Source organism: Euprymna scolopes, chromosome 14, assembly GCF_053919585.1.
Source record: "Euprymna scolopes isolate OS-2025 chromosome 14, ASM5391958v1, whole genome shotgun sequence".
NCBI lineage: Eukaryota > Metazoa > Mollusca > Cephalopoda > Sepiida > Sepiolidae > Euprymna > Euprymna scolopes.
In genome coordinates, this window is record NC_136495.1 from 68,145,241 (window position 1) to 68,158,513 (window position 13,273).

A 13,273-nucleotide genomic window follows, 5' to 3' on the forward strand; every position below is an offset into this window, starting at 1 on the left:
TTCCAATGTTTATTAAATCTTAAAACTTAAATGTTGTTGAATCAGAATTGAACCCCCGCCCCCACCTTTTTTATTTTTGTTTCTTCTAATATCGTTTTTCCAATCATACATAATATCATTTCTGTTAAAGTCTGAAGTTACTGAGTCGTTGATATGATTTGATAACCAAAACCTATGTAACTAAGCAGATATAACCGTAATAAAAAATATATATTTGCTCTGTATTGAGCACTTCATGTTTTTACTAATTACCATTTTTGCTAAATATATATAATATATATATATATATCTAATATGTTTATATATAATTTAACTACTTATGACAGTGATTACATATAAATAATAAAGTTCTCATTTAGATAGCTCAATAGTGCAATACTGGGGCTGTGGGCTGGAAAACTTTTGAAATATTGTTTGCTTTTTTTTTTTTTTTTTTTTTTTTAATGCACTGATGAAACCCAAGATTGTGGAAATTATAATTTGATGAACAATTTTATTCTTATATGCCAACACTCACGACTGAAACAGTTGTATGCAATATTGTGACCAATAAAAAAAAAACTTTCCGAAAAGGATTAAATACTTGTGTACTATTAACATGGTATCTTTTAAAGAAAAAAAAAAAAAAAAAAAAAAATATATATATATATATATATATATATATATATATATTAAAATTTTATTAATCACCAGGTTGGGAGTCACATTTGTAATTATTTTTTGTGTAGTATCTGACTTTTAGCTCGATACACAAACATAGAATTATAGCTTTTCTTTCTAATACAGATTAATATTTTTACTTTTTACAGATAAATTGGAAAATTCTGAAGAATTATTAACAGTTCCCGAAGGCTGGAAAGAGCCCAAATTTCGGAAGGAAGACAACACTCATGGATTATTGTGCGAGAGTTCATTTGCCACACTTTTCCCCAAATATCGGGAGAAATATATCCGAAGTGCTTGGCCACTTGTACAAAAAACTTTGTCTGAATATGTAAGTATTTCATTTCTACAACAAAAATTTATTTCAATATAAAAATGTGAGCCATAAAATATTTCTTTTGTCAAGTCTTGAGCAAACTGCTATCCTGTAGCTCATATGCAATCAACATGGTTTTTCTGAATGGCAAACTCAACTACGAACATTCTGAGAATGTTGTATGTGTAGTTATCGTATTGTTACCACACATACTTTATTTATACATGAACGTTTTAGATGGTGGGCGAATGATGGAAATAAAAGTGAATGATATACATAATTAAGAAAGACGGAGGGCATATATTATGACATCACAATGTATTCTTGAAATCCTTTGTATTATTAGGACTACTGTTATCTTGAATGTTACTTGCATGTTTCGACGGGTGTATCTTGTCAAACTCGGGAATCTACACAGATTTCAAATGGGACCCTTTAAAACACAGAGGTAGGATGCTCTTGTTCTGTCAGCCATGATAAAGTAGAAATCTTAAGAAATTTGCAATTGTATACATCGTATCACTTGCATTGAACCTTCAAGTTCTAGAAAAGTGTCACTTAGAATTTATTTTTACTTAATATTTTATCCATTACGCAATTATATATCCATTTTATATATATATATATACACACACACATATATATATATATATATATATAGTCATCCACATACAGTACTGTTTCGCTGTTTCACAGCTCATCAGTGCGGCTAGACAGGCAACTACCTCAAGCCAGGATTGAAACCCGACCGTTTATACGGCAGTCAAGGCTCCTAACCATTACGCTATTGGCGGCTGCTTGAACGAGTAGTGAGTTTAACGATGTTTTGATATCGTCCGAAATACCTCCGCTCGATTTGTTTACACAAAGAGCGTCGCTTATATGCTAATGGTAATTCGTTTTTCACTTCTCAATATGCTCGACTCAATGTGAGGAGCACTATAGTCATCCACATACAGTACTGTTTCGCTGTTTCACAGCTCATCAGTGCGGCTAGACAGGCAACTACCTCAAGCCAGGATTGAAACCCGACCGTTTATACGGCAGTCAAGGCTCCTAACCATTACGCTATTGGCGGCTGCTTGAACGAGTAGTGAGTTTAACGATGTATTGATATCGTCCGAAATACCTCCGCTCGATTTGTTTACACAAAGAGCGTCGCTTATATGCTAATGGTAATTCGTTTTTCACTTCTCAATATGCTCGACTCAATGTGAGGAGCACTATAGTCATCCACATACAGTACTGTTTCGCTGTTTCACAGCTCATCAGTGCGGCTAGACAGGCAACTACCTCAAGCCAGGATTGAAACCCGACCGTTTATACGGCAGTCAAGGCTCCTAACCATTACGCTATTGGCGGCTGCTTGAACGAGTATCTGTAGGTATAAAAAAGGAATAATTATTATTTCATTACAACAATTATATATATATATATATATATATATATATATATATATATATATATAATTGTTGTAATGAAATAATAATTATTCCTTTTTTATACCTACAGATACTAGTGTTTCATGCTTACGCAATCATCAGTGTAGGATGACATTTCCTGCCTGTCAGGAGATTCAAAGCCGGCCACAAAGCCACCTTGGATTCCATTTACTATGCCTCTACCTTTGGACCACCAAATAATTTCCACAAGAATGAAGAGAATTAATAACTAATAAACGCGCAATTCGGGCACAGACATTAGACAATACAGTGTTTGAATGAAGGAAGTCATGAACATTGCATAAATGCTTGTTGACTGCCTCTTAGTTTATATTTCCCAGACAGTGCCCATCCTTAAGTTTTCTTGAAGGAGCTTGATAATTATAATTAAATAATAATTATTATTCTTTTAAACCAACAGACACTAGTATTTCATGCTTATGCAATCATCAGTGTAGGATGACAATTGCTAAGCCAACACACACACACACACACACACACACACATATATATAATGATTTACTATAATAATTATTAAATACCTACAGACACTAGTGTTTCATCCTTTCGGGAATCATCAGTGCAGGGTGTCATGATTAACACCGGTCAATAGATTCGAACCAGGCAACACAAGCCATTTCTGGCTTCATTAGCATTCAGCTACCATTACCTGCGAGAAATATTGAAATTCAAACATTTATGTTTTAAATGCTTTTTAACATCTGTGAGAGTGATCTAATCATTATATGATGATCTGTGTATAAAAGCTGGATTGACAGACTTTTATTTCAATTGAAAGTGCTCAATGATAAGAAACGAGTTTTTTAAAAGGGCTGACATAATTATTTACTATAATAATTATTAATATGTATGTATATATATATATATATATATATATATATATATATATATATATATATATATAGTAATATGTGTGTGTATATTTTTTTAAATGGTTACCTTATCCATTATTTATAGTTAATTCCTATGTTCGATAGACAGATTCCAGAATTCAACAAGATATACCTGGAAAAGATTTGAGATTACATTATCCAAAACGTTATAGGAATAACAGTCAAGATGAGAACAGTAGTCTCAATAATCCAAATTATCAATCTTCATCTCATTAATTAAAACATAATACCCTTGGCTTTGTGAAAATTAAATATCTCCATAACTGTTTTGTAGCTGTTTCAACCATTTATCCAATCTACCATTTTTTTTTTTTAATTATTTATCTAATGTACAAATAACAATGGTTCATTTAGTATAATTAAAATTAATTTTTTTAGTCAGTTATATTATGTATATTTTTATGTATTTCATATTACCTTCCAATTCATTCATTCTTTTATATTAGGTTTGTATATCTATTTTTCTTAGATATTCTCCATAAAAAGTTCCTTTAAGCAAACGTCAATATTTATATATTTATACATGCAAATTCTGTTGCATAACTGAACCTTCACTCATTCTTTTCTTAAAAATCTAGGCACAGCCAAAAAATGGTAGGAAAACCAAGTTGTCTTTTTTTCTTTTTTTTTTTTTCTTTTTTTAAACAAATTGAAATTTATTAAAATCCATTATTCTTGAACAACTTAATTTTTCCAGCAAGATTATGAATATGAAATGCAGAATAATATAAAACTTTTTTTTCTATTTTTAATAGAATTTGAAATTTTCCATAAAAAAAAACACCATTCACTGCCATTTTTATCTCGATGGATAACACATATACTTTTTAAAAGGCTTCCGAATCAATTAATTTCTTTTTTTTTTTTTTTTTTTTTTTTTTTTTTTATGGAAATAAGATTTAGGATTATTTGCAAAAATATTATAACTTAAGTTTTTAAAACTTCCATTTTTTATCTCGGTCTATAGATTTTGCATGACGAAACTAAAAAATCCCAAATTTAATGATAGTTTCAAAGAAACTATGGTAGCTTTTACATGAATAAATGAAGTCATTTAGTCCTGTAAATTTCCATGTATTTTTAACATTTGTTTTGATGATTAAGTAAAGCATTAATTTTATAAGGATTTAATTCTTTTTTCATAAGCGATACATATTCGTTGCCTACATAACATAACCCCCAAAGTTAAGCAACAATGAGGCTGCCCAGATGGGTGACCATTTGGGGAATGCTAAGTGCCTTATGTGTTGGAGACAACTCCTATATCTAATATCACACTTGGTCTTGACCCTGTCTTGCCATCAGGACGAAGTGTTTCTGGATAAGAGAATGTGGTAGATGCAAAAGTCCCCACACTTTAAACTAAGTCAAGCGCAAGTCACAGCAAAAAGGAAAAAAGGGAGATAACTGTTTGTGAATACGAACAACTGGTTGTAGGCCTTTATGGTCTACCATAGATGAGGAAATATCATGTAATGATGAATTGCCAAAAGAAATTATTGTATTTTTAGAAAAATGCGCAGCTATTTATCGATTTTTTTTTTCTTTTTTGGTATTGATTCTTCAAAACATTTCCTATACACTAGTATATTGGTAATATTGAAAACAAGAAAATTTATAATTGATTTTTCAAAGATTTAAAAGTAGTGTTTTTTATAAAAATAATGAAAATATATTTTTTTTTATAATCTGAAAGAATAATTATTAACATAGTCAACGAATTTCACACTTCAAAACACAAAAGATGAAAAATTAAACACATTCAAAATTCAGATTTTCAACCTTAAAATCTGATACATGCGCTGTTGTTTTTTGTTTTGTTTTGTTTTATCTACAATCTTCACTCTACCCGCAGTGCAATATATTTTCAATTTATGCTGAGTATTTTAAGCATATTTGTAACCACAAAAAAAAGTGGGGGGGGGGGAACAATATATATAAATAATGATTATGAGAAATAAAAGTACACCATTATAAAGTTCATTCTTCACTTAATAATTGATAAAAATTTCTTATTGATTGGATAATTACTTGATTTTTGGTAAATTTTTAAAGAGAAATTCCATTGAAAAATACTTATTCCCTCCTTCCGTTTTGGCAGTGCATATATAAATCAGATGATTCTGTTGTTGGCATTGGTTTCCCTGATATCACGTTAGAAATCTTTCTAGAAGCACATCGGGTATTATCTAAGGAACTATGTGAAGCTTGCCAACATCCTAAGTGAAAATGTTTTTGTGGAACAAACTGGGTTTGAACTTGCCAGTCTGTGCCGTTAACCATTTAGCCATTATCACGTGCTACGTTTCAATTAAAATTGTGACAAAGAAAAGCATTCTCTGATTGTCTAATTTAAAGAAAGTAATTTAATAAAAATGTTATTTACAGATGATGAAAGTATTCAACTTTTTTTCTATGATACATGACTCATAATCAGTATCAGATACATGTATTTTTCAAGTATTTATTTTTTTCTTTTAATTATTCTGTAATATATTATGGTTAAGGTAGATTGGTGCTTGTTAAACTATAGTTGACAAATAGATTCTTTTTTAAATATATCGTTTTAAGCAAAAATAGTAATATATCCAATAGTAATATATCCAAAAATTACAAAAACTCTTTGAACAACTGTTATTGTTTTTAGTAAAAAAGTCTGTCGCTATAGACAACAAATATTGCAGTCATCAACAAGTAATCTAAAACATTCGTTTCAGAGTTATGTCCCCTGCATGTAGACTCCTATCGTCTACTTTATAATGTCTAAGAAAAATGCGAGGTACTTGTACAGTTTAGTCAAGACATTAAAAAAATGAAAATATTGAACAAAGTTTAAATTGTACGTATCTGTTATGGAATGAAGTTCTCTGAAAAAAAAAATTCACTTAATTTCATCTAGTAGTTTTTATTTTACAGCTTTTAACTAGCTTTTCTTCCTAAAAATTGAACCTTTTACTCGATATCATAACAAATTGTTTTTTTGCTGTGAAAAAAAAAAACTACTTGATGAAATTGAGTGAAATATTTTTCGGAGAACTTTGTTTCATAACGGATACGTGAAATATAACCTTTCTTTTTTTATATTTTCATTTTTTAATGTCTTGACTAAACTGTACAAGTACCCTCTTCAGAATTGTACATTTACAAAAAGAAAAGATTCTATTTTGTTTGCTTATACATTTTTATAAAAGTAGCCAAAAAATAAATGAGATATTGAAATCCAAGGCAATTTAATTATGTTTACCAATTTTCATACTCTAAACTAGTCAGGTTTGTGAAACTTTATATTATAACAAAGTGTTTCTATTCTATCGAAAAGATCTGTTGATTGATTTTTCTTTATTTCTAAGTGAGATTCTTACACTATGGTCCTTGGTAGTGGAGAGGTACTTTCTAAGAAAAATCACCTTGAATTCTTTTTTTTTTGTCTGACTAAACTGATTTCTTGTGGTGTCATAAAATGAGAATTATCTCCCTTTATTTGTTTCACTTAAATATTTATCTTGAAAAAGACGTTGGAATTATTGAGATGAGGATACATTATTTGGATTACTATTCTCACCTTTGTTTTATATTTACAACATTTTGGCCAATGTAACCTACTTTTTACTATATTGAATCATATTCAATATATTGATATTGAATCACTGTGAGCCTCTCACCCCTCCCTGAAGTAGTGATAAAACTATGTTCAAATTTGTTTCCGGTAAATGTGCACTTTAATTTGAAAAACAAAACATACACTTAAAAATACAAAAATGTAATCGCCATTTCCAACATGATTGTTCGGCAGTTTAAATGCTGCATCACGGTAAAAAAACAAATAAAAACATGAAAATAAAAAAGAACATGATTGTTGCGCAGTTTGAAGAAATTTGTTAAATGCTGCCTGCATTTGTTTAAAAGATAGTAGAGAAAAAACTTATTGTGTTATTAAAAGAAAAAAAAAGAATGACACGTGCTGGGCATGAACTCACAAAAGATAAGACCATAAGCAAGGATGCTATCGATCGAACCAAGTTTATCTATTTAAAAAGAAAATTAGAAACTCGCGTTTGGGGGGATGTGTGTTTAAAATTCAGCGTCATAGCGAAGATTTTTACAATCCCCCCCCTCCAAATTGAAAATCACATTTCTACTTGAAATAATTGACTTTTTTTTTCTTTCTAATTTTTCAATATTATTTGTCTGAGAGATCACGCTTACTAATGATACCATGTCAATGTTATCATTATTTTTCATGATACCATGTCAATGTTGCAACAATGCAGATGACAAAAGTTTTTAGCGGATATATGAACACACACACAGATTTATTTAATAGAAGAAAAAAGGGAAGATAAAACATTTTAAAGTTAAGACATTTTTTTCATGTAAAGTTTTAAAACTAAGCTGGAAATACATAAGTATTTATCAGAAGGAACTTTTCCTTGGTTTACAATAGGTAAAAACAAAAACTGGAAGTAAAAATGACATAAGTTTATTTAGTAAATTTTCCTGTTATTTTAGTAACAAGTGTTTGATGGTATTAATTACTTCTTTAGAGAAGAAACGTCTCTCTTGTGGCTTGTTTGTCAAAGTTCACCTTTTCCACCAGCTGTGTTGTATCTATCGGGATAAATTTCTGTTTCATTAATTGCATCTAAAAAATTTTATCTGACAAATGAGTTCACCTGGTGATTAAGATTTCTCAATCCGATGTTGTTAATCAATGTGGCAATGGTGGAAAACTTTGAGAAACCATGTCACGTTGTTATTGAAGTGAGTTATGGTGATACTCTGCTGCTTAGCCCATAGTCTTCAGTTTTTTATATAGAAATCGCTCCAGACAACACATAAAGCCACTTGACATAAAGAGAAAAAGAAGGTATTACTTCAAGGTCAAAAACTAGTCAATAATAATTGTTAGATTGATAAATTCCAGTCCCTGAAAACAGCAATTCTTCCTCCGTTGTCAGAAACCTCGCTCATGGAATGTGAAGACCAAAGGACAAAATAAAGGAAGCAAGAATAATGAATCTGCCAAAAGTAACCCCCAAAGTTCACTTTCCACTCTTTTGGGAGGTACTCTGCCATCTTTGTTAACAAACTTTTCGTACAGTTTCATTGTGTCTTCAGCAGATCTTTCAATTGGAAAGCCGAATAAAACTTTCTCTCGATCTAGTCAATAATTTTACTGGATAAAAACAAATCTGTATGATGTACGTATCCATGACGAAACCTCATATTCTGAAAATTACATAAATTGATCAAGTATTTTTATTTTTAAATAAGAAAATCATTTTTAAGCGATTAATGAGATCTCGCAAGTTTGAATTATTGAGTTATCCCTCCCCCGCCCCCCCTTTTTTTTTTAAAGATTGTTTTCAAAATTATGACCACCACTCTCAGTTACTAATAAAATAAAAAATAAAAAAATTTTTATTATTTAAAAATAAACCTATTTAATCAGTTTATGTGATTTTTGGATTTCATTTCATCACAAGTATGTGCATCATACAGATATTTTTCTTTATTGTTGTTTTTTAATATGAGGAGGGATTCTGGACAAGAACCAAAAATATTTATTGAAGCCAAGAGTCGGACTATTTTTTTACCAATTCCAACTCCTAAAGCAATTTATTTGATCAGACTCATGTGAGTAATTCTATTGAATTCAACTTATTTGCTTTTGTTGTTTTTAAATATTCACCTTTTTTTTATCTTGTTGGTAGGAGCTAAAATGTAAATTGGATCTGATTGAGGGTAGCATGACCGTTTTCACAACAAGGAAAACTTGGGATCCTTTCATCATTCTTAAGGCTCGTGATTTCATCAAACTTCTCGCAAGAAGCGTTCCATTTCAACAGGTAAATATATTGTTTCTTCATTTGGTAATATGTAAACACAGTCGCTTAGAAAGAAAATGGCCGCTGAGTTTGAGTAAATAAAGAGTTTTTTATATTAAACAATGAAATCTATCTTTTGAACATTTTCATCCCCAACCATCAATTGACTGCAAATAATTTTTAAATGTCTTAAAAGGTCGATACAAGATTTCAGCCAGATTGGCTCAGTAAATTCTGTCAGACTAAAGGAAATATAATATGATTTAGTTTTAATTCTTCATAGAAGTGTATATAGAGAAATATTGATTCCTTGGGCAATTATTGCTGGCTAAAGTTATCAGAGAATTTCAGGAATATCATCCATTCTTATTTGTGTTCATGTAGCATAAGGGAATCTGTTAATATGTTAAAAGAAGTAATTTTTTTCTCTTTATGCAGTTAAGTTCATATATGTTGAATTCAGTTTTTTATTTATTTATTTTTTTTTTTAATGAGTGCTGGATTTCACTATGAAATGCAGTCATAACAAAAATGTAGAGTTTTATCATTTCAACAAGTCAGCAGTCTATTTTGATTGATCTTGGGCCAGTTACCTTTTTTTATTAGGCTTGCATAAGCCTCAGTATTTCTCTGCAATAATAAAAAGTATGGGTGCTCATAAGCATAACAAAAGCATTAACAGTTTAAATGTATTTGATATAGATTGATTTGATGTGTGAATCTAATATGTAAAAAGTTTAAAAGGAAGAAAAGAATTTCCCTGCATGAAAAAAGAAAAATTTGTATGAGGTACGTATGTGATGGAAAGAAAATATTGTCTAGCAAAAATCACATAAATTGATTAAGTAGTTTTATTTTTAAATAAGAAAATCAAATTTTATTGATTGATGATTTCATGATGCCATCTTGAAAACATTCTGAAGAAATAAGGGAGATAACTCGAGTAATTCAAACTTTTGTGAGATTTTCAGAAGCCATTTGTAACGTGGGGAGTTTGACATTATAAAAACTCAAATTTGTTTAAAAATGAATTTCTTCATAAAAATAAAACTACTTGATCAATTTGCATGATTTTTGCCGTACAATATTTTCTTTCTGCCACGTGGACATATATCATACAGATTTTTATTTTTGTTTTTTTCATCATGGTGGAAAGTCTGGAGGAAAAGCAGCGGAGAAAAATAGCAGCCGATCAATATTCAATGTTTGTTTAAAAAAATAAGCCTTGATGTAAGAAAAAAAAATAATAATTATTACATATTTGTCCATCCATAGAATGTACCTGTTTACAATGCCTCCCCACGGGACAGAGTTAGACACCAGGATCGTTTTTTAACGTGGAGAAAAGGTACAAAAATAAAAAATTGTCTCAGTCGTGAAGGACTGCTCTTTCTCCGAAAGAGAACAAGAAATGAAAGTGCAGCATCTGAAGAACAGATACTACACTTTGATGTATGTAATGGTGATGCTAAAATTTGTGCTCTACAAAATATTTGAATCCAGTAAATCTGATGGCAGTAAGACGACTTGTGATTGAAAGAGGTCATCTCCTCTCACTCTGTTGATGATATTAGTAATTAAAACAGAATCTGATAAACAGACTAAATGTCAAAAAAATAAGTAATTGTAGCTCAAACCATGACAATAATGAATGACAACAGATTTTGTTATGTAGCTGAGGATTGATAATTTGTATTGTTTGGACTACTGTTCTCATCTTGGGTGTTATTTTCACATTTCAGTTGATGTAACCCCTGATCTTCTTCAAGTGTATCTTATTGAACCCTGAAATCTGCATGAAATTTTGAATGCATACTACCCCTGTTAATTAAAATAAAGAATTCCTTTTAAAATTTCATGTAGATTCCTGAGTTTGATAGATATACCTGAAGATCAGAGGTTACATCGACTTCAATGTGAAAATAAAACGCAAGATGAGAGCAGATAAAATCCAAATAATATGTGGTAAAAAATTGTTGACTATGAGATTGACTCTGTCAGTAAAACAACCATAAACAAATTTTTTTTTTTTTATGTTTTACATGTTTACTATTTGATTTTAAATTTGTACTTTTTGTTACTTTATTTGCTCTTTAGGCTGTGCGTATTTTACAAGATGGAAATTATTGTGATATAATCAAAATTGGAACGACAGTACGCAAAAAGGAACGTTTTGTAAAACGCAGGCAGAGATTAATCGGCCCCAATGGCTCGACATTAAAGGTAAATTAATTTTTACTTTTATTTTTTTTTTAATGTTGATGCACTATACAATAAAGCAAGCATTAAATTATGGTTTTCAATTGCAATAATTATCGTTAATCAAGACATCGAAAAAAAAACACAAAAAAAACTAACATATGGCAAACGAACGATGTTAAATGTAAAAATCGAAAAAAGAAAACAGAAAAATGAACGTTAAAAAAAAAAACGTGAAAAATGACTTAAATAAGCCTATTTCGATATTAAAATTTAAAAAATCGGTGGGTACCCAGGTGTTTTTGGGTGTGTGGTCGGGGGTGTTAATGCAAACCTAAGAATAAGCGAAGTAAAAAAAACAAAAAAAAAACGAATGTTACGTGAAAAATGGCTTAAATAACTCTGGTTCAATATTTAAATTTAAAAAATCGAAAAAACAAAATATCTCACACCACAATTCGAACCCAAAGTGTTTAGATAATGAACCAACACGCTAACTGTAGAAGTGTAAGCCATTTTGAATCCTCTCATGGTTCGCTGTTACACACAAGTCCTGGTAGGTGACTTGTTTGTAGTAGACAGTTCCTCAGAACAAAATATTCTTACCGTGTCGAAACCCGGGAAAGAACATGTGAAATTGCACCAGAAAAGGTTTAATATTTATGAAGCAATTCTGGTTTCTGATTGGTTGGTAGCAGCACATGAATTTATTTGATTCGTCAGTTCTTAGCAGCATCGTTTATAAATAGAATCGTCAGACTGTGTGGGATCATATCCCATTACTCTCCCAAAATATTCCAACACTAACCAACTGAGCTAACACGACATACATGAAATTCAGTCAGTTCTTCAACTATTTAAACTAAATCAGGTTATGACGTCATCTAACGCATGCGTAGAACTGGTCGTCGTCATGAGAGGACGATTTTTGTTACACCCCCCTACCCCGTGTAAAAATTGTCGATTTCGGGGTGAAAAAATTAACATTTTTGGCCAATTTTTTGATATTTTTCGGGCGAAGGACGGAGCTTCAATATGATAATGAGTTTGTGAATTTTTGTTCTGTCTGTCGAAAGTTTTTAGCAGACACCCAAACATACATACATACAAACATACATGCACACATTTTTCCTTTTATATATATAGATGAGACTCACAAAAGTTCTTTTCTCTTTTTTTTCTTTTTCTTTTTTTTTTTTTTTTTTTAGGCCATTGAATTGTTGACCAATTGTTATGTAAATGTGCAAGGCAACACCGTCTCTGCTATTGGAGATTTCCGAGGACTTAAAGAGGTAAGTAGACAAAGTTTTTTTCCCGATCAAATTCTAATAGTAGACATTTTATCATTGGATTGTAACTCAATTTGGTAGTACAGTATCAGTATTGCTTGATACTTTTGTCTGAAATTTAAGATTTATATTTTAATTTATTTATTCACATATATAACTTATCAGATAAAGAATAGCTATGCTCTGTATTCATCCGTCTGGATTTCCAGTATTTCTGTGAAACCGCAGATATTGATGCTCAATCGAATTAATGTGTATTCTTATTTAATAAAATATTACGCTCTTCTATACATCATCAAACACTGGTATTATACACTTTGCTATGTTTGATTTTGTATATCTAACAATTTGAAATCTCTATGTGCCATTTTTATGAAATGTTCAGATTGATTTTAGATACATCTCCTTTTGGACTTTGATGAAGAAGGATGTTATAGAATGCAGCCTGGATTATACATGTTTGCTTTTGACTTCTGGAAACATGTGTACACGTTATTTTGGGTCCATTATACTGAGATTTCAAAAATGCATTTTTGGTAAAAATACAATTACGTACTTAGGTGTCATGTCAAAATTAGTAAAAAAAATTATAAAAATTACGAAAAATGGTCAAGTAGAAAAC

At 30.4% G+C, this 13,273-nt stretch overlaps 1 protein-coding gene across 2 annotated transcripts in view; it reads left to right on the plus strand.

The window, feature by feature from the left end:
* Positions 1-13,273, plus strand: part of LOC145293056 (KRR1 small subunit processome component homolog) — a 103,677-nt gene that overhangs the window by 8,283 nt on the left and 82,121 nt on the right. For both annotated transcript variants that reach the window (XM_080139381.1, XM_080139382.1), the window contains exons 2-5: positions 810-994; positions 9,050-9,184; positions 11,261-11,386; positions 12,571-12,654. In XM_080139381.1, the coding sequence (XP_079995507.1) occupies positions 810-994; positions 9,050-9,184; positions 11,261-11,386; positions 12,571-12,654 (530 nt within the window). The remainder of the gene's footprint in view (positions 1-809; positions 995-9,049; positions 9,185-11,260; positions 11,387-12,570; positions 12,655-13,273) is intronic.